We start from the raw sequence: 22,720 nt of genomic DNA, 5'->3' as shown, positions 1-22,720 counted from the left end.
AATTGCTAATTGTTGTAGATTAACCCCAGAGATGTTTGGCAGACATGGTTATGGCATTGTCAGCCCACAAATTTGGTGTTTATTTCTGGGACTTTGATCATTAAACCCTACAAACAGGCATACGGGGCAGTTGCTCTGTGAAAAGAATGAGGATGCATTGTGCATCCTGTAGCTTTCCCGGCCACTCTGCCTTCTCCCCTCTGCTTGTATGTTTCAGCTCTGGCTGCCTTAAGAAACAGCAATGGCCAGGAGGCTCAAGCAGTAGAATGGTATTTTCTGCCAGTTAGTCCTTGATTCTGGAAGGCTATGAACTCCAGCCCCAGGAAATTAGATGAGTACTATGCTAGCCTTGACTTGCAGATAGCCAGCTTCCTCACCTGGCCTTTCTTCTGTGCCACATTCTGAAAGAGCTTGTTGGTGTCTCTTTCCCTCTTTATGAGAACTCTGGTTCTGTCTCTTTAGGCTTCCCACTGAAAACTTTAAGTAACCTTAATGACCTTTTGAAGCATACAGTTTAGTTCTATAACATATAAAAGCTGACACTGGCCTTTGTCTGCCAATCTGGATCACTCTACACACACACACACACACCAGATAGCCCCCAACGAAATTTCAAACACTAAGCTATGGCTTCTATCTATTGACTTCTACATTCATTAACTTCTGCAGAATCGTAGTGAATAGAATAGACTACATGAAAATCAGTATGAGAATAGGAAGATGGTCTGCAGGGGCAGCCTTGGTAGACAGGACCCTCCTAAGTCCTAGTATCCCTCCGTGCTAATCTCAGTGACTCCTTTCCCCATGTCCAGAGTTTGGATGGCTGGTGAACATGTACGTATACTTTCGGCTTTCTATGCTTATTAGTTGTTGTTTATGTATAAGACAGTGAGTCTCTCTATGTAGCCCTGGATAGTCTAGAACTGATTATGTAGCCCAGGTTGGCTTTGAACTCACAAATATTCACCTGCCTCTGGTTAGATTTAAAAATCTCTGCTACCTTACGTGGCCATGTATTTACCTATGCTCACTTATAAAAACAAACAAACAAACAAAAAACCCTACCAACTCTGTTTGATTCAAGGATATCACCTTGGGAAGGGATATTTTCAAGACAGCAACAATCCATGGCCCTTTTGTCCCTGTAAATTTCTAAACACCATCTTAAACAGTGTCATAGTTCCTCTATTGCGTGACATCACTTGTGGATCTGGCAATGATAGAATGATTAGTGTTCATACCTCTGAGGGGAACACATTATGGTCAAAGTTTCTGGAAAGATTTGGGGACAAAAACCTATGTCCTCCCATTGGTGATACTTGGGGAAAGGTGTGCCACCCTTGCTTGTCAGTCCTAACTCAGTCCTATGTGTGGAGAGAGCAGGAGCTAGGCTGCTCCTAGAACCCAATTCCAAGCTTCAGTGAAGACATGGAAGGCTTTCCTACAAAATTTCGAAATCATCTCAGTCCAGTCTTGTGTGACCAGAAGCTGTGTAGAGGCACAGCTCTGGTGCTGGCTCCTGTCATATATCTCAGCATTACTGAGCATCTCTCAGATGCACTTTGCTTGTCTATATTATGGTGATGAAATGATAGGCACAGATTGTGCCTTGTACCATCTGTAGTGCTTCCAACTGCTTGACAAGTTTTCTCACCTGTTGGCCTCTGTTGTTCGGAGTGTACAGTAGACTGTTGTCCATGGGTACAACACTTATTGATCAAAAGGCAAATAAAAACATCTGTTAAGAGTTGACACAAAGGGATTCCAATTATGCCTCAGTGATAGGGAGCATGCCTCACATACATAAGGCCCTGGCATTGAAAGAAACAAAAAACAAAGACAAAAAAGAAAAGAAAAGAAAAAAGAAAAGAAAAGAAAAGAAATCAAAAGAAAACTAACAACAACAACAACAACCCACACAAGTTCCTTCAACCAGACACTTTCATCCCTGTAATCATAGTACTTGGTAGATCAAGCAGAAAGTTCATGCTTTTGTGGCTAATATCAGCCCATAAACTAAAACCCTGTCTCAAAACAAGCAAACAAATAAACAAACAAACAAACAAACAAACAAAAATTAGAAGGATGAGAGGGATGGCTCAGCAGTTAAGAACACTTCCTGCTCCCCCAGAGAAGCTGAGTTCAGATCTCAAAACCCATGTGGGACCTCTCCCAACCACCTCTATCTCTAGCTCTAAGAGATCTGGCCTCTGTAGACACTCATACACATGAGATATACACAAATAGACACACATACATTAAAAAATAAAAAATCACTGCAGTTGTGTTTTCCCTCTTAACAAAGGAATTGTTGGGCTCATTATGTTGATAAGGCTAATACATTGTCACAGAAAGTTTGAAGAAGGAGCATGCTTAATCCTACCAAACAGGATGACTTCTGTTACATTGTTCTCATGCAACAGCCTCATGCATGTGATTTGTGTATACACCTACTTTTATTTTCACAACTAAGACACCCTTTATTTATATGTATACTTCATAGCACCTTATAAACATAAAAGTCCTTTCTGGACATTTTCTTATTAATATCTTAATGGTTTTAAGCTATTTTAATGAAATTTGATTCCTGGGTCTACAGTCATCAGTTCAGATGAGTAAATGTTATGTATGGCATTGCTTTGATTTTCACGGCTTTGTGATTTCTACCCTCTCTGTTGTGGCATTGATTAAACCAAGTGGGTCTTATGCCTTCCCATGCATTCTGTTCACTTGTCCAGGTAAGTTGCACTGTGACCATGCTTTTGGCCTATGGTAATGCCTCTCAGTCTCTGAAAGAGGGAGTTTGTTGATGAAAACGGGAATATTCTTCATTCTTCCTGCCATCTTCTTCCTCTATGGTCTAGATGTGAGTCAAACTGTTCACATTAAGATCAGACATAATTTCTGGAAATGCTGGACACAGCATGGACCAAAATTTAGATGATGATGGCATGATTATTTCTATGTTCTGATAGGTTTTATTATTTCTTCATTCCAGGGTTGCTAAGTGTTGTGATGGGAAGTCAGGGGTGGCCCAGCAGACCCAGCTATCCATCGGTGATAGCAACTGGATTTCTTTAGCTGTTCCTCTCATTCCTGTTCTCTGAGGCTCAGGGTTGGGGTTGAGGTGATATGGGGGACATTCTGTGTAGACAACATTGCACTTTTACAGTTCAAAGACTAAAAAGAAAGATATGTTCACCTTGGTCTAATTGGGCTATAAATATTCTGTCCCCTAGGGATTCAAGATCAAGAAAAATTTATTATAGATAGTCCAAATGTTTTGTTATCACTGTTTGGCTTTTTAATTAGTTCCTTTCACAAAGCAGTAAACGAAATATTGACAAAAACAACCCAAAGTGAGACAGACTGTTTTGTCTTTTGTTTTTTGTTTTTGTTTTTTTGGTTTTGCTTGTGGTGTTTAGTTAGTGGTTGTTGGTGGTGGTGGTAGTGGTTTTGACTCTCAGTTTCAGAATGTTTCAGCCCATTCTATAGGAAAAGTATTGTAGGCTGGCTTTGTCCATTGTTCCTATCCTGTCAGCCCAGGTTCCCTTGGCTGTGGTAACTTGCAGAGGCCACACCTTGTGTGCCCTATTTTAGTCAGTCAGATCCCACCTCCAGCAAGAGCCACAGCCACAGCCACAGCCTCCCCAGATAGAGCTATCAGCGAGGAACGATGCTCAGAACACATCGGGGACATTTTAGATTCAAACTCTTAACCGTGTCTCACATGTCTCTCCTGCCCATGGCCTTGAAGAAAGGCTCAGCCCTCGCCAGCCCTGTGGCTTTCCTCTCATGCTAAGTAAAAGATGGCAGGTTAGCCATAGATATCCTCCAGTGTGCCTTTGGCTGTAAATTCTTTTCTTTTATTTTATCTTCCCCCTCTTAGGAATATAGCTACGGAAGAGGCAAAGCTCTGCTTCCCTTCATTCATCAGTGTTCTCCTTTGTCACTGTTAACTGTATTACTTAGGACTTCACTGTCCTCTCGAAGCTATTTTAAGCTACAGTTTTGATATACAGGATGACTCTGTTCTTGGCATTTTGAGCACATTGCTCTGATTATGAGAAGTGCGAGGTGGCACTACCACTTTTACACACAGTAGGGGTTGGCAGAAGCTGCTTCATACTTCCTGACTCTCGGATATTAAATGACAATATGTGACAGCCTCCCTTCACAGTGGCTATGATACCTTAAAACTGTGCTTGTTATATTGCTATGATTGATACAGTATCATTTCAACTCTGGGGTCTAGATTCAAATTTGTCTTTCCTCTATACACTTTTTTATCTCTATAGTACATCACCAAACTTTGGTCCCTCAGTTCCCCATTTGCATCATGGAAACAGAGATTGTGTTGGTCTCACATGTTTGTGGGGAAAGTTTAGCCTGAGTCTATAAAGCAGTTAGAATCATGTTCCACTTGTAAACATTGATCATTCTTAGGATAATGTTGATGTACTTGATACTTTTGTAGCCATTTTATTTATTAAAGCATCTCTGCTTACCTTCCCTCTTCAAGGCAGCTTAAGCCCGACATTTTGTTAGATAGCATCACTCTGATCCTACAACTACTTTGTTGTAATGGTTCTGTTCCTCTCTTCATCTGCAACCCAGGGTCCTGTCTTCTCATCTCTCTAACATTCTCTGTCTATCAACAGGGGCGGAGAGGCCTTGGCTCTGTGTTTGTGTGGGCATCTGGCAATGGTGGACGGAGCAAGGATCACTGTTCTTGTGATGGCTATACCAACAGCATCTATACCATCTCTATCAGCAGTACAGCCGAAAGTGGAAAGAAACCTTGGTACTTGGAAGAGTGTTCATCTACACTGGCCACAACCTACAGCAGTGGAGAATCCTATGATAAGAAAATAGTATGTAACCTTTGCATGCCAATTACCCTCCATTTCTTTAATGTTCACATTGAAAGATAACGCAATCCATGAACATGAGTCTGAGTATCATATGGCAACAGCAGTTCAGATTAGATGATGTTACACAGTTAGTTACTATGGACATTAAGTCGATTACTGATTCCTGGAAAATGCTTGTCTGAGTCATGATATTTGAGCATTAGCATAACCTCATTTATGATTAAGCTTCAGTTTTATTAAGAACAAATGATTGGTCTACATTTACATTGGTGGTGGCAGAATAAAAATAAGAAGCATTATGTGATTCTGAGGTTAGTGCCCCTATCACTGACTTTGGATTCTGGTGTTTCATATAGCTAATTTATTATGGACAAAGAAGTTTATAAGAAAAATCATGATTACCCTTATACTATATACTCGCTTGCCTGAATCCATGGGCTCTGCACCTACTAACTACCCAAGCACAACAGGTTAAAATTATCTTGAAGATAATTTTTTTACTAGTCCTTATTTACCAAACAATATAGTATTATAACTGTATATATAGCACCTATGTGATTTTGGGAATTAAAGTGGTCTAGACATGGGCTAATGTCTAAGGAAGGATGTGCAGAGATAAATATGCAAATGCTATGCCATTCATTCATTCATTTGTTCATTTATTTTGAGGCAGGCTCTCAGTATGTAGCTCTAGATGGCCTGGTATTTGCTCTGTGACCAGACTGCCCTAGAACTCAGAAATCCACCTGCCTCTACCTCCCAAGTGCTGGGATTAAAGGTGTGTGCCACCACTGCCTGGCACCATTGTATTTTATATACAGGGCTTAAACATTCTCAGATCTGAAACCAATCTCTTGCAGTTGCTAAGGGACTGTATTTATCCAATGTGTACTAATCTTGTACCAATAGTGCTTTTCTAGGGCTATGTAGTTTACAGAATGTGAAATTATAGAGGTGCAGTGGGGTCCCCTGTTCTCCACCATGCCCTGCTATCTTAAGCAAACAGCAAAAGTATTCAGAATTCAGGTTATTCCTTTGGCCTACTTGAGTTTTGCTGCCTTGAGCCATCTTCTATATCAAAGTTCTCCCTTATAATGTGGGGGTTTAAGAGTTTGTAGTTCTCAGAGCCTTTGCTGAAATAATTGAGGGGGACAAAAGTCAATAAAAGATGTGCTTGCCCTTATTAGTGTCTGTGGAGGCTCTGGCTCTTGGAATGCCTGCCACTATGCAGCCACCAATTCTAAATGTCAAATGCCATTTCTCTTTGGCCGACCACGGTTTTGCAGAGTGTTTCAGGATTCACCCTTCTAGTGCCCAGCTGAGCTGGTTTGCCTGATATTTGAGGAGACACGCAGGAGCTGGTCATAATGTGGAGGGGCATCTCACGTCTCCATAGCAGTAGGGGGGGACACTGCAAGATCACCATGCCAACCCCAAAATCCAAAACACTAAATCCAACAGCTATGATGTCATTCCACATGTGGAGACTGTTTAAAGCATAAAAGTCATTTAAAATATTATTGAAAGTTAAAGACAGGCTGTGTGTGCAACATGCACACATGAAGCAGAAATGAATTCTAATTTCCATTCCCAAGATAGCTCATTCTGTGCAGTCATTCCATAATCTGGAGAAAAAAATTCTATAGCCCAAATTACCTAAGGTTCAGAGCATTCGCTTTTTGTGGGAGATTAATTTATATCTATTGATCTCTGCCTATGCTTGTTAATTATTAGATTTTTATGTTTGATTTCCCAGCTACTCTTTTGTGTATACTTCAGTTACACTTAAAAGATGCCCCAATCTTTCCTTAATTCCTCCTCAGTGACTAAATACTCATAAATCTAGGGCGGGAAAGAAGTCTCAGCAGTTAAAAAAAACAAACCAGGTTGTTCTTCCAGAGGGCCTGGGTTTGATTCCTGAATTCACATAGCAGCTTACAACCATCTATCACCCAAATCCCAGGGGATCCAATGCCCTCTTCTGGCCTCTGTGGGCATGGTCTACATGTGGTACACAGACATACATTGAATCAAAAGATCCATACACATAAAATAAAAATAAAGTTGAAACACAAGTCCACTTCTCAGTACCTTCTCTCTCATTTGTCAATGAATTAACAGCAAACGCGAAGTCAAATACATAAGGAGAAAGTGCAGAGATGAGCAAGACTAGACGTGCCTGGCTTATTTAATTAAAAACTAATGCCTCTCACCAACAGCTTGACTTCCTTATAGAACTGGAAACATTTGGCGATACCTTCTCTGATTCTCAATAGAGATCTGTGTGTCCCGTAGCTTGTAGCCAGTGACTACCAGTGCCCCATGATCCCCATCTCTGCATCAGGAAACACCTGAGAAACTCAGAATAAGATTCCTACCATTTAGCTCTTGGAGTCCAAGGATCTGTGGCAAGCTCACACTTGCTTCCAAGCAACTTGTGACCTGGCCAGTCCTGTTGTCCTTGTGGTGCCATTGTGGTGGGAAGGGTATTGGTCAGTTTCACAAATGCCTTCCCTAAAAGTAGCATATAGTCTAATGGACAAAATATTAAAAAAAAAAAAGGATGCATGCCCCTTGTCCCCAATGGACCCCATTACATGATTTAGCCTGAACGACTTCAGAATCATACTGATGAGATTCATTCCCTAGACATTTTTTCCTGGGCACTATTGTATTTGTAATTGTGCAGTAGTTGTTGTGACCTCCTGTACAGAACCATGGAGAAGGATGCACCATTCTGAAGTCAGGAGGGAGCTTGAGGCTGTGTCCTCCTGTAGGGTCATGTACTTCATTTTCCATTCACCAACTGGATGCAGATTTAATGCTTCCTTGTGTCTACATTGTGCCTTTTCCCTTTCTAAAGGGAAATTTCCATTTATTAAGAATTAGAAGTTTACTATCCTTCTTATGTGCTGGTGTCTTCAGACTAGATGTAAAAGAAATAACCCAGGCATTTCCTGATGGAGCTAATTGGTGTCTCACCACAATAGTGGCTAATCGTCAGGGGATATAACATCTTCTTGTGTAGATAAGGGGGCTAAAACTATATCACTGTATTTCTGAAATAAAGACAATTTTATAAGAGCATCAGCTTCTCACTACAAAGGCCAAAACTTGTCCATCTCTGCATTTTCTCCTTCCTTCTTCCTCTTTCAACTCTCTACTTTTTGTCTGCACCCCTAAATTACCCACAATGGAAGAAAACATTTTGTGTCTGACATCATACTGACCACCTAATGCTAATCTACCCACTCATCCTTGACCCCCTCAATGGTAAAAATCAGGTGATACCCACAGACCTCCGAGATTCCCAAGAGACAGCGTGTGAGCCCCTGGTGTGCATGTGGCTCTGTGAGTGGCCAGCATCATTGTCCTTAGGTCTGTGCAGTCTTCTGCGTCCTGGAACGGTGGATAGCCATTTCTCTTTTCACAGAGACTCTTGTTGCACCTTCATTTTTCCAATCCATAAAATCCCGTGGTCTGTTTCACCGGCTCCATAAAGAGAGCCACTGTGATCAGGAACATGTTAACAGCCTGAACATGAGTGGAATTGGCAGCAGCAGCAGAGTTTTATGGTCCAGCTGACCCCCTTTCCTTCCAGATGTCAGGATGATGAATAAGCCCACAGTGCGCTCAGGACCTTGCCACCACCAGGCTTTGAACCTAGACGCCTGTGGTCCCTGGGTGATGCCTGCATCCTGTTAGTGGCATCTGTGATTGAGTGCTACAGGACTGGCAGTGTCTTCTTTGTACTGAGCCCCCTCCCCGAGCCATTCATTTCCTTCTGGCATTTGCAGCCTCTCTGCTAAAGCACAGTTGTCATTCTTCATTCCTAAGAGCACCTCTGTGACTTGAACCGAGACAGTTGCTGAGGATCTAAAGGGACAGGAAGGATCTCTCATCTGCTTCTGGGGAAGCACTTTGTTAAATAAGCTTTACATATCTGGGACAAAAGGTCTTTTCATGGTTTGTAAGCAGGAAAACCTAGCCCTGGGTTTCAAAATATAGGGAAAACTGTATACCGGGATGTCCTGCCATTACTTGTAACTCAACAGTGGGCACTGCATTGTACTTGCACCCCTGTAGACTTGGAGCCTTGGTGGTCTGACAGCTCATTCCAGCAAATGAAGCCCCCAGACTGTCAGGAGATACAGCAAGAAGCTCTTTTCTTAGCAGAAGCATCAGGACTGACTATTGTTTGGTTGCAACAAAATCTCACTACGTAGGCCAAGCTGATCCCATGGTCTGTCTGCCTCAGCCCCCAGCTGCTATAATTGCAGCTCTGACCTATCACATACGGCTACACAGATTTTTTTTAAGGATTTATTTCTATTATCTTTAATTATGTGCACTCTGAGGAGCCTCTATGCACATATTAGTGCAGATGCCGTGGGCACCAGATGTGTCGGTTCCCCATGGATCTGGAGTCACAGTAAGTTGTGAGCAGCCTGACCAGATGCTGGAAGCTGTACTCAGATCCTCTGCTGGAGCAGTGAATTCTCTTAAGCACTGAGCCACCTCTCCAGCCCACCCTGACTAGCTGGTTTAAAGCCATGACTTGAAGTAATGTTTTTCTTAACGCAATTGTATACATAATATTCTGTATCTCATGTGACACATTTACAGTTATCATAACATGTCATAAACATAACATTGTGGCCTTCCTAATGAGAACCTGATACGGTGCTCTGCACATGAGCTGCAGCCTTTCAAGATACTCTGTGAACTCTGAAAACTCCGTGTACAGGGATCATCTTGTTCAATTCTCAGAAGAGAAAACAGAAACTTGGAAGGCTAGGAGGGGGGAAAGCATACAGCAGATCAGTCAGGAAGCCTAGATTCCAGTCAAGCAGAATAAAGCCCCAGCCCATCTCTCCCCGGTGTGCGTTCATGCCCCTGACACTCACCAGGGCCATCCCGTGTAGAACCTTGCAGACAAAGTTGCTTTGCTTACCTCCTGTTTGCTTAACAGCTAGCTGTCCACCATATTTTACTACCTTGCCCTTCCTAATTGAATTTCTGGCCCTTAATCTTTTCATAATTCTCTCAGTTAGACACACTAATCAGAAGCAGCATTAGCAATAGGTGCCCAAGATTGTGCCTCCATGCGAGCAAGGCAGGGCTGTGTCCTCTGCAGAGGACCTCTTCCCAGTGCACCACTTCGGCTAGGTGCCCTCCCATTTCATCCTCCAAAGGAGTGTGCCTCTGTGCTCCCTGCGTTTGGGCCACTGTCCCCCACCACCCTCTTCTCAGTCAGTTTTGCTGCCAGCATACTTAGCCTCACTTGACACTATTGTCTACATTCTTCATTTACTGTCTGATTTTCATGCCAGAGTGGAAACTACTTGAGAACGAAGAGTTTGTCCTGTTGGCTTGAGCTGGATCTCTGTAAGTGTCCGTGTAAAAATAACCATCGGACAGTGGGGAACAGGTGGCCTGTGTAGCTGCAGGAAGGGGTACTCAGGGGCAGGGGCATTCATGTTATACTTCCTTCCTGGAAGGTGAACATTGACCAGGAGACTTACTATGGAAAATCTTAACAAATTTATGGGTGTAACAATCCATTCAAGCAACCAAAATTTTGTCATTAACCCTCACTACTTCCGTGGCTTCCTCAAAAGATCCGTTGTATAACTAAAGCTCTACTTGCTCACTTCTACCAGAAAATAATTTTCTTTCTTTTGGAACCTGTTCTGCCTTTGAATAACCACTCCCAACCAAGTCATGTCTCCTGTTGTCTAGGCTCTGAGCTCCTTTGTGGCCCTGTTGGGAGAGGTTTTCTGAGCCATGTTTTAGGTAAGATGCATTTTTCTCCCTCCTGCTGAGATCATTTCACTTATATGTGGTGAAAACACACATGCTGCATGGAGTATCACAGAAGTAGCCACAGGCCAACGACAGGTAGAGGCGTTGTTACCCCATGGCTCTTCAGGCCCCTGAGCTGTCACATCTCTCCTGCAGAGTCCCATCTGCCCCCTCTCCACTTCCTCCTGCACCCTTCCATGTTTCCAGTGCAGTCACTGTGAGCATCAGATCCTTCTCAGCCATCTCTTCTCCTGCAAGTTTAGAAAATCTCATTCTTTTTCAAGAGTTTATAAATGGAAGGGCAAGACTAGATGTGTTCAGTAGTTTGACCCACATCCTCCTCAGAATGTACCAAAGAATGAAAGGCACTAGGCTTGCTGTCCTCAATTGCTAGCAGGCTGGGGCACCAAAGCTGGGCTGCCCTGGCTGAAGGTTTGATGCTGTTGCTCTTGTTTTTGAAGGAGACTGTATTCTAAAGCTGCATTTGCTTAGGTTGCTAATTCAGGATTTAATATCTTCCCCACTTACTAACTGTTCTATTGCTGTGCATCCCAGAACAAGATCATTAGCCTTGTTGAACTTCCTTTTTCTTAGCTGTTAATACTGTCTTTGCACACCTCTCATGGGTGTGTGGGATGTTCTACATGTGGGCATACTCTCTCACTCAGTGTCAGTTGTTTCTGGTGGTCGTTTGGTGGGAAGCCTTGAGGTGGGAATTGTGAGGCTACACTTTAATCCTTGGATCATAAATTTAATACATGTGTAACTTTTGCAGGCTGATCAGACATTTCGTGGAGTCCTGATTGAATGTTCAGAAAAAAAAAAGTGACCTTAAGACACATGCTTCACTATGTTCATAGCAGCCTTATTTATAATATTCAGAATCTGGAAAGAACCCAAATGTCCCTCAACAGAGGAGTGGATACAGAAATTGTGGTACATTTACACAATGGAGTACTACTCAGCTATTAAAAACAATGACTTTATGAAATTCTTAGGCAAATGGATAGATCTGGAGGATATCATTCTGAGTGAGGTAACCTAATCACAAAAGTACACACATGATATGCACTCACTGATAAGCGAATATTAGCCCAGAATCTTAGAATACCCAAGATATAATTTGCAAAACACATGAAACTAAAGAAGAAGGAAAAGCAAAGTGTAGATACTTCGTTCCTTCTTAAAATGAGGAACAAAATACCCATGGAAGGAGTTACAGAGACAAAGTTCGGAGCTGAGACAGAAGGAAGGAGTTACAGAGACAAAGTTCGGAGCTGAGACAGAAGAAAGGACCATCCAGAGACTACCCCCACATGGGGATCTATCCCATAAACAACCACCAAACCCAGACACTGTTGCATATGCCAGCAAGATTTTGCTGACAGGACCCTGCTATAGCTGCCTTTTGTGAGGCTATGCCAGTGCCTGGCAAATACAGAAGTGGATGCTCACAGTCATCTATTGGATAGAACACAGGGCCGCCAATGAAGGAGCTAGAAAAAGTACCCAAGGAGCTAAAGGGTTCTGCAACCCTATAGGAGGAACAACAATATGAACTAACCAGTACCCCCTGAACTTGAGTCTCTAGCTGCATATGTAGCAGAAGATGGCCTAGTCGGCCATCAATGAGAGGAGAGGCCCTTGGTTTTGCAAATATTATAAGGCCCAGTACGGGGGAATGCCAGGGCCAGGAATGGGAGGACCAGGGCAGGGGAAGGGTATAAGGGGACTTTCAGAGAGGAAACTAGGAAAGGGGATAGCATTTGAAATATAAATGAAGAAAATACCTAATAATTTTTTAAAGTGACCTTAAAGTGTTTCTAAATGAATAGAAAAGTTCAGAGTGTAAAATGAAGTGAATCTAAGAGAGCTTAATGAAAGCATTTCAACTTAACAAAGAAATGCTTGCTTGTTTTGCAGTCTGGAACTCAGCTGTACATTATGATGGCTCAGAAATAACACAAGACAGGATCCCCGTTGGGAGAAGCAGCCACATCCCCTGAATGCCCCACTTCTAGGTTCTCTTAGCTATATGGGAGTGATATTTTATATTGAATGATTCCTTCTTCCTGAATTCTACACCCATTCTATGCTGACATCTATGGATACAGAAATCATCCGCTGATCCTAATCTTTTTCCACGTCATTGTGCTTAATAATGATACAAATTCTTTTCACTGTCTCTGCCCTTCACCCCAGTCGCTGTGTCTAAAACAGTTCACCTCAAGCAGTTCCATGCCAGATCTAAGTCAGCACTAGAAGCAAGTTCAGCCTTAAGGACAGCAAAATCATTTTATGTTTTAAAAATATCTTCTCAGTTGCTCTCTTAGCAGGTATGAGGCAATCTGGCACCTCCAAAATAAAAAGGATCAGGGAGCATCAGGTAGAGAGAGGGTACTTACTGGAGGTTGCTATAAAACTTGTCACTTAAGGCCCAAGTCAATCTGTGCTGAGATTCCCTGGAGAATGACATCAGCAGGCAACAATCAAAAGCCCCATCAGCTCCAATAATGAGCTGGGAAGTGTTAGGAAATAAAAGCCTAGGAAGAAAGTGACGGTTCTTCTCAGGGATCCTGGCTGCAACTGAACAATACCCTGCCTGGCTCACCAAGCAAAGATGACATCCCTAACTCTGTGGAGTCCAAATCCCCATCTGCTACTGATCCTATGAGGCTGGAAATCTAATTTGCCCATCAGGATAGCTTTGATCTGCTCGGGGCCTGCGTGCACCCTCTCCAGTTTCCTTCTCGGTGATGGACGCAAATGATATTTTCTTGAGCAACTTCAGTTCTTTTGGATACAAATTCTGTTTCTGATTTGGATGGTGAATTGAGGGAATTTGGAGCATGCGAGACTGCCACCGGGATGGAAACCAAATTCTGAGACGTTCTCAAGGGAGTCTGAAGTCAGAGCGTATCCACCCTGTGTTGTGGTCTGCACACTGGAGGCCACTTTCCTTGGGGGTACAATGGCAGATCCTAACGGCCCGTTTCCAGCACCTTGTGATGAGTGGGGCTACCTTTTGTGGCTCCAGTTCTGAACCATCATTTTTCTTTTGGGTTGCACGTCCCGTGGTGCATATAGACATAAATATCCCCTGCTATTCTACCATCTTTTCATGGAGAACCTTACCTGAGATGCTCCTGGTAATTTACACCTCACATTTCTCCCACTGACAGTAGTTTCCTATTGAAATGACTCCTCTGGAATTCCACTTAGAGCAGAGAAAGAAGGGAGATATCTTTGCTTTACTCTTCTTCCCACTTCCGGGCCCCATCACCTTCCTGCTTAGCTTCCCTCCAACTAATTTACTTCAAATTATTGAAAAAAAAATGTTAGAGCACAATGGGGACCTGAATTCCACAGAGCACTGACAAAATTGATATCATTTGATGTTTTCATCTCTATGTGACAGTTCTAAGTAGCTCTTCATGTAAGCACATGATATGGGTGTGTGCCTGGTACCTATCAAAGGATGAGGCATATTTGTGCTATTGACCTGACATCAAAAACTGTTCCTTGCCCAAGTTTGGCCAGAGCTGGTTGGTTATAATGTTCAAAAGTGCTGCCCACACTTGACATGTCTATTCTGGACCTGCACTGAATGTTGTCTTGTACAACTAAAGAGTAAGGAGGGAAATGTCATGGAAAGGCTTGAATCCAGGCACAATTTATGGGCAAAAATTAACAACTTACACAAATGAATGCGATGATAGATGAGGTAAAATACCAAATTTTCATCTCTCAAGACCATGTCTCAAAAACAAGGAGACCTATAAGTAAGCCATTTCTGATGTATTCATGGTTGAACTCAGAGACTAGTACCTTAGAAAATAACTGTAGAGAATCCCCTGTGGTTTCAAGTGGGGAAGAAATGCCTTCTTAAAGAGTTATTTATTGACTGTGGGATGGCAACCCCATTCCTCAGTTGATGCTCACTTTCTGCTGGAGGTGGGCTCTACAAGTGCCTTCTCCCCACTGTATGGCATTTCATCTAAGGTCCCTCCCTTTGTGTCCTGAGAGTCTCACCCTCAAGGTCTCTGGTACATTTTGGAGTGTGCCCCCAACCTCCTATCTCCTGAGGGTTGCCTGTTTCCATTCTTTCTGCTGACCCTCAGGGCTTCTGTCCTTTTCCCCCACCCAATACCAGATCTTGTTCCTCTCTTTCTCCCCTGCTCCCCCAAAAGGAGTTATTTATAGTGGTGGGCATATGATGTTTGAGGGTGGGAACAGCTCTCTTTCCACCTTTACACAATGTTAATGGATCAAACTCAGCTCACCATGCCTGCACAGTAAGTGTTTTACCCAGTGAGACATCTTACCAACCCCAGAAATCCCCTGGAAACTAATAATCTAGCAATTCCACTTCTGGTATTATAGTCAAGAGCATTTTAAATCAGATTTTCAAAATTGTTGTGCTCTCCCATGTACATTTGCAGCACTGTTCAGCAGCCAAACATAGAAGCAAGCCCGATCGATGTCCATCAACATACAAAGAATTTAGGCAGTAATACACCGGAGTATTAGAAAAATAAAAAAAAAAAAAAAAAAAAAAAAAAGAAGGAAACACTGTCATATGCTACATTATAGATGAACTTTCAGAACATCATATAAGTGAATTATCCACTCAATAAGGTACAGGTACTAAGTGATTTCCCTTAGGTGAGCTACTTAATCAAACACATTGACACAGGAAGCACAGGAGTGATGGGAGGTGGAAGACAGAGCAATAGACACTCTGAGTTCCATTCATACAGGTGAGACAGGTCCTAGAGATCCAAGACAGAGGTGTCTAGTTAATAATAAGATACACACAAAACTTGCCAGGAGGGTTAACTTTTGTTATACTTTTTAAAGATCAATTAGAAGACTAGGAAGTGTCTTTACATATAGGTGAGTACAGTTCTATTTGCCTACATAATCATATCTCTGTAGATCTCCATGCTTATTTCCCCATTTCTTTTGAGTCGGGACTCATCATGATGTGAGATGGGTCGTCTGGTAGCATGGCGTGTGTCAAAAGAAACAAGGGGAAAAATGATGGACATGCTCCATTTTGAGAAAGTGAGTGGGCCAAGATGCTTCTCTAGGTCTCTAACATGATGGAAAATTCCATTCAGCCTCCTGGGGCATAGAAGGAAATTGTAGGGGTGATTGGGAGAGTGGGTACCTGTCTGCTTCTTACACCAAGTTTGACTATCCCACAGTCCTCTTAGAAAAACAAAGACTGTGTTTTCTGCTGCCTCTCCTCACTGCCTTTCTGCCCTGCTTGCACATCAGCCCTCTTCTCTGTGATGTGTGGTGACATACTTGTCTTTGTGCCAAAGAAAGGTTCATTGATGCCATCCAGTGACTGCAGCAAGCCCACTGATTCATCTCCCCATCAAACACAAAATCAGTCCCAAGGGAACAAAATGAATTACTGTCCAGGAGGGAAGACTTTAAAAAAGAAATCTGAGAGGTATCACACTGGTTTCCAAAGTCATATTCTATAGTACTTAATTTCTCTTTTTAAGGAGAATTTAAATTTAATTTTCTTTCATAGTGAGACAGTAATGAAGCCCAGGCTGGGAACCACTGCCTCTGCTGGATGGTAATAGAATTCAGTCAGAGCTGAAGAGAACTGGATTCAAGCCAAGAAAATAAAATGAAATAGTTTTCTCAATTTGATTGCAAGGTAAAGATGGGAAAGTAGCTAATCTCCTATATATCACATACAAGCAAACACTGCCTTAACTGTGTGTGAGATACAGGAAGTCCACCCTTGCTTTTCCTGGTGTGAAGGCTGTAAAGCTTTTGAGGAAGTCTTAATTCACCCGTGCAACAATTTTTATGGATGTTCTACGAAGTCTCAGTGGTAGAGACTTTTGTTTGAAACCTGTCATTCCCCCCAATTATAATTTGGACAAATTAAGGACTATATAGTTTCATCTTGGGATACCTGGTTTGGTGTCTGGGTGTTCATTCAACACATTTAATTTTAAGTTTAAAATGAGGGTCCTTGAAATAACGTCCATTTCAATCCAGAGCAGAACTAAGGTGGGACACAAAGCGGGTACACTGAAGACTCTTGGGAGGTACCTTGAGGTTCTGTGCTGTGGTTCACCCTGGTCCTGCTCTGGTTTTAATGAAGTCCATTTCCAGTCAAGTTTATTTATACAGGCAATTCTTTGAAAATGAATGGTCACACAGTCTGGAAACATTGAATTTATAATTAGTCTTTAATTCTTCTCCATCTGCTTTGTGAGTAAACTTCTTGCTATGACCATGACTGTCCTCAGGGTCTAATTTGTTTTTTCATTTTTGTCTTTCAGATCACTACTGATCTAAGGCAGCGTTGCACAGACAATCACACTGGAACATCAGCCTCAGCCCCCATGGCTGCTGGTATCATTGCCCTGGCCCTGGAAGCCAAGTAAGCCTTGATCTCTCTTTCTTACCTCTGGTGGCAAGCCCCTAAGTCTAAAGACATCCTCCTCCACCCCCATATATGTAGTCTTTAGCACAATAGGCCAGGAGATAACGTTCCATGCCAATGTTTAAAATCTCAGTGATTGGGGTTTTCATACATTTTTGTTGATGAGAATAGTGGCTCACACCTGTACTCCCAGCACTTGAAAGGTCAAGGCAGGAAGATTGCAAGTTTGAGACCAATCTGGGCTACATGACAAGTTTCATGTTCCCATAAGATCCATAACAAAGGATCTTTTATGAGACCCTGTCTCAAACTAACAAACAAAAGGCAAAACAGCAACCAGAACTCATTCAGTGAGAGTTGGGATTTATATATGCTTGAACAAGCAGGCTGTGGGATTCCTTCATTCTGGAATCACCGTCTTAGCCAGTTGGCTGCAATAGTCTTGTCCTGTTGGTTTTTCTTTTAGTCTGGGAATGTTCGGGTTGGCCTTCAACAAGTTATTAGCACCACCCTCTCTGTCCCCCTTCTCAGTAGCTCAGCAAGGCAGCTCAGATTCCTTGTCCCCCATTAGTGCTGTCACAGATTGGTTCTATAGAACAGGGTATGTCAAAGTCACATGGCATGATCCCACAGACAAGGACAACCCATTTATCTCAGCTTTGCCCTTGGCCCTTCTAGTCAAACTGTGTTTAAAGCCCTCTGAAAAGACTCCATAAGCTGTTTGTATATAACACCTCCTCCACTCTCAAAACAAATGGGTTCATTTGACATAGCTCTTTGAAAAGCTTGTGCAGATTCAAAATCTTTGCCTCAATCTCAAAATCTAAGATGTTCAGGAATCTGAAAGTTAGTTCTCTTATAAATTTAACATCCAGATTTATTTGATAAACTTATTTCCTGCTATTTCTGTCTATTCTTATTCCACACATTGAAAAGATGCTCGTCTTTACTGTATCAGTGAAGTGATTGAGCCCTCCCTAAAGGTTTTGTACCATGACTGTAATTAGCACCATTTCTGAAAACAAATTCATGAGTTCCACACACATCTGATCCCAAGACTTTTTTCAATGGGGGATTTGAGGGTCTGTTCTCTGAGGCTTTCCCTGAATGAAGATAATAAGAAAATAGAGCTAGACTAAGGACATCAACATTTCTCAAAATGAGCTTAGCATTCCTCCCCTTCTGTCTAGGTGCTCGCTAGAGTACAGTACTGGCAGGTGGGAGGGAGGAGACATGAGACTGAGGAAGCTTGGGCTATGAGGTTAGAATGGACTACTTAGTTCCCAGTACCCACATGGCTCCTTAACATTTATAACCAGAGACAGAACTGAGGTTAATGCTGACCTAATATACTGTGGCTTCATTGTGTAAAGCTTTGCACTGAAAAGGAAATGGAACACCACCTCTAGATCTGGTGCCGCCATATGTTGGGTAGCCACCTGCCTATGCCTTGTCATTGGATAAACATTTGAGTGAGTGTGTGTGTGTGTGTGTGTACATATATATATGTGTGTGTGTATACATATATATATATACATATATGTACACATATACATCATATGCATATACATCATATGCATATATATCATATACATATACAAGAGCCAATGCTCTTAACCAATGAGCCATAGCTCCAGCCCCTCTTTGGGTTCCCTTTTGACAAGACTAAATGTGAAGTCATTTTAAACATCCTCAATTTGTTAAGGTACAAGACAAAGATTTGGCAAACAGCTGGCACTTACACTGTGAAATTCTCAACTTTACAACTTTTCACTCAATGTTTTGACAGCAGAAGTAAGTTAAGTATCTGTGTTTTTTTTTTTTAACTTGCTGGACTCTAAATAGGAACTTTGAGGGGAAAAAAAGCATTTTCCCCTGAAATATAAGTGGTTTCTCTGGAATATTTTCTTATCCATGAAATATTGGCGGGAAATAAAAAACCCAGAATTCATAGTCATCTTACACTCACATAAAGACCAGAACCTCAGACTCAGACTTGGCCTCCCAACATTGTAACTACTGTTGGACACACAAAGCTGGTTCTCCATTCTTTTAGAAATTGCTGTGAACCCATCTCATTTCCAATGACATTTCTTTTAAATACTATTGACACTGATACACACACTCCACCCAGTAGCACAGGTCATCTGGAGGCTGCAGAACACACTAGAGAATGCAGCTATTTTCCTTCTCCATGTTGAGAATTTTTAAACATTTGCTCCTGCCAAAATGGGCATAAGCAGAGGGAAACCTATATTCTCCAAATATAGGTTATCTGGAAACTGAGGTATTTTTAGAGTGTAGCAAGCCAGTTCTATCATAGCCCTACAACAAGTGATAAATAACCAGTCAGGTTTATGAGAAGGAATAGGTCTCTCACTGTAACTCTATTGATTTAACCTATGGCCAACCTCTGCCTGTAAGGGAAGCTGAAAATTATAGGAAAGAAGTCCAGCTTCTCTAGGAGTGGGTCAGGAGTGGCATTAAACTAGCACCAGAATAAGCACTGGGGTTGACTTTGGGGTAAAAATTATCTAAAAGGAAGAAATTGCAGAGAGGAGCTCAAATAACAGTGTACCAAGGCTGCAATTGCTCTCCAGCTAAGCCTGGGCTATGCCCGGCTCCTTACCCACTTCCGGAGACCTAGTCTTGCAATCTTCTCTTATACTCAGTAAGCATGAGCCCTGGCATTTTGATATTCAGCCTTACAAGCACAAGTTGGTGGTCCTGCCTCAAAAGGGAACCTGAGAGGAAGCTAGAGCAGTCAGAACTGCTGCTTGCAAGGCCAACCTTCTTTCCAGATGCTCAGCCTGCTCATACAGAGCTTGCTAGGCAGCAGATAGGTTAAAAGTCGGCATGCCGCAAGCAGAGGAGCTAAGCTGTGTCTAACTGCATGGCTCAGTTACTTCTACACTAAGAAAACAAGTGTGTCCTACCCTCCCGCGTTACTAGATGGCTGTGTTTGCTTGGCAAAGGGACAAAGAGGAAAACTCAAATCATCATGTTCCTTGGTTTGCTTCCTCTGTGTTCCTGGTACCTGCCTACCTCTTGGGGACTTGCTGAGATCATGGAGACTGTGAATGGCATTACAGACAGTACTTTGTACATTGGCATCAAATAAGGACAGAGAAAATAAGTACAAAACAGAATCTGCTCTGTTTAAAGTCTATAGACATGGTTTTCTGTACACTAGGAGTGTAGTAGGTACTAGGTGTTAGGGTTATCGAAAGATGAATATAGCATGTAGAAGTGTGCCAAGGTTATCTGCAGCAGTGCACCATTTTACAGAAAGACTTGAGGTCTGTCTCTGAGGTTTGCTGAGGGTCCTGAGGCCAGTGCCCACAGAGATTCAGACAGAGATGATGGATTCTGTCTGAGAGAGGATGATATGAACTCTTCCTCTTCCTCTCCTCTTCTCTTTGTCAGCCTTGCCTCTCTAATTAATCCAGAGATGTCTCCCTTGTTCCCTCATACTTCTAAGTTCTGTGAGCAATTCCGAGATAAATGAAAACTCCATCATCTTAAAGGGGAGAAAAACTAACTTTTGTGTTAAACAAATCTCTACACATTTATTGTTCCAGAAAGTTTGTAGTATGCCAGGAGTTGGGATCTTATATGTTTTAAAATAACTTCATGGTTCTTAGCAGATCGAATAGGGAGTACAGACTCAGAAGTTACTAGGGAGATAATTGCCATGGAGGCTGTTATTAAAAATGATATGCTGTATGGAGTCAACCTGTAGAAGGTCAGCTAGAATGAGCATGCTGTGGAGTAGTCCTCTTCTTCTGCAGAGTGGTGCACGTGTAGCTGATGTCAGCTAAGCAGTGCAGGATGGCACTGCATCTGTAGTCATCTGCATCTAGACCTCCATGTTCACTGGTGCTCTAGATTCAGAGGATAGATGGCGAAAAGACAGTGATAGCAAATGATGTTTCCTGTGAAAACAATTTATACCATTGAGAAAACTGACATTCAGCAGAGTGTTTGGAGCAATACGCCATATTTTGACGTAACCCTTCCTAATCCTAGACTGAAATCGAAACATTGAGCTCACCATTGCAAAGAATCCTTCACTGGAAGAGTGAAAATATACATTCAGCAATCATGGAATGTTAATCTATATAAGAAGTGATTTTTAAATAGAGGGATTGAGTCCGGCAAGATCTAAAATTATTCAAGATATAGAGGCTATGGCTAGAAAGACCCTTCCAGGAATCATTGGTTTAAATTATCTAAAAGCCTTTTTCTCAAATTTCATTTGAAGAAAGCTAAGGAGGCTAAGGAATAACTTACTTTGAGAAAACCTAATGCAGTTAGATTTAAACTTAGAGAATAAACAAGTATGTGTGTCTGGTACATATTAAACTTTGGCTGCTCTAGTGCCTCATAAACACACATGTACAAATGCACACATTGCCAAAGGGCTTCATCCACTTGCTCTTTATTACTTGTCTGCTATTTCCTACTTCTACTGGTTTTTAGAATATGTCATATTAGGTTCACATGAAACATATACAGTCTGTAGAATATTCTAGGTTCATGATGGTACTGTCATTTTCATGAGTAATACTTTCCTATTGAACCTTAAACTCCTTTGGAATAAGAATTACACTGTATAATCTTTATTTATGTTTAGATAACAATTATATTCAACACCAGAAAAAAACCCTTAAGGCAGAATGGTATATCCAGAGAGAATTGAGTATGGAATTATTGAATTTTTTTTAAGTCACTAGCTATTAAAACTAAAATCTCACTAGGGAAGCAAATATTTACTGGCAGATATACACGAATCATTCATGAATATATATATGTGTGTATACATATATATATATGTATGTATGTATGTATGTATGTATATATACTATATACACACTCTTGGGAGAATGACTATGGGTGGGTTGCAAATAAAAATGGCTAGCATGATGCTTCACGCTGGGACAGTGCTCTCTTTCATAATCTTTATGACATCTAAGCATGCCATCTTTAACAACATTGATTCTTAAACACAGATTAATTTGTCTATGAAAACTATTTTTTCTTCTTTCTATAAGAGGATTGAGTTCTAAGTGATCTGGCAGCTACTTGCTTGTATGAATGTAGTTTTCAAGCTTCTGGCCCTTCTGTTATTGATAGTCAGTCCTTAGTGACTGGTCACTCCTTTGTTTACGTGAGTCTCTTAGGAGCTCCTAGGGGAAGTCCCTCCACCTTTGGTCCTGAGTGGGAGAGATCCTGTCAGACCCATGATGGCCCAAGTGAGAAGAGCAGCCACAAAGCCAAAGGATGATGCACACCATCTGCTATGGTTTTAAAATAAAGTTCTGAATAGTCTTTTCTCAAGAGATTAAATAATCTGCGTTTTTTGCAATTGGAAAAGCCCGTCCGTGTGGGTTTTCTATTGCTCTGTCTTATCAACCACCATGTCTTTTGCCTTACCTTTCCCTACACGCTGTCCAATTGATAAGTACAAAAAATTAAGGGCAGCACCCTAATGTAGATCCACTTATTGTAAGATACCTGGAGCTGCTGAGAAGATTTCTGTAGTTTGTGACAAGCTAGGTCTGAGTTAAAGCAACTCACCCAAAGCTTCAGATTCCAGGAACTGAACATAATCAGGGGA

The 22,720-nt window shown here is 41.8% G+C and overlaps 1 protein-coding gene across 4 annotated transcripts in view; it reads left to right on the top strand.

Moving 5' to 3' along the window:
- Pcsk5 (proprotein convertase subtilisin/kexin type 5) overlaps nt 1-22,720 on the top strand; it is a 412,773-nt gene that overhangs the window by 179,890 nt on the left and 210,163 nt on the right. For all 4 annotated transcript variants that reach the window (XM_021151578.2, XM_021151579.2, XM_029472674.1 and 1 more), the window contains exons 8-9: nt 4,662-4,874; nt 16,997-17,097. In XM_021151578.2, the coding sequence (XP_021007237.1) occupies nt 4,662-4,874; nt 16,997-17,097 (314 nt within the window). The remainder of the gene's footprint in view (nt 1-4,661; nt 4,875-16,996; nt 17,098-22,720) is intronic.

Source organism: Mus caroli, chromosome 19 (assembly GCF_900094665.2).
Source record: "Mus caroli chromosome 19, CAROLI_EIJ_v1.1, whole genome shotgun sequence".
NCBI lineage: Eukaryota > Metazoa > Chordata > Mammalia > Rodentia > Muridae > Mus > Mus caroli.
The sequence above is the reverse complement of the archived record's forward strand: the minus strand, read 5'-3'. Positions and strand labels throughout refer to the sequence as shown.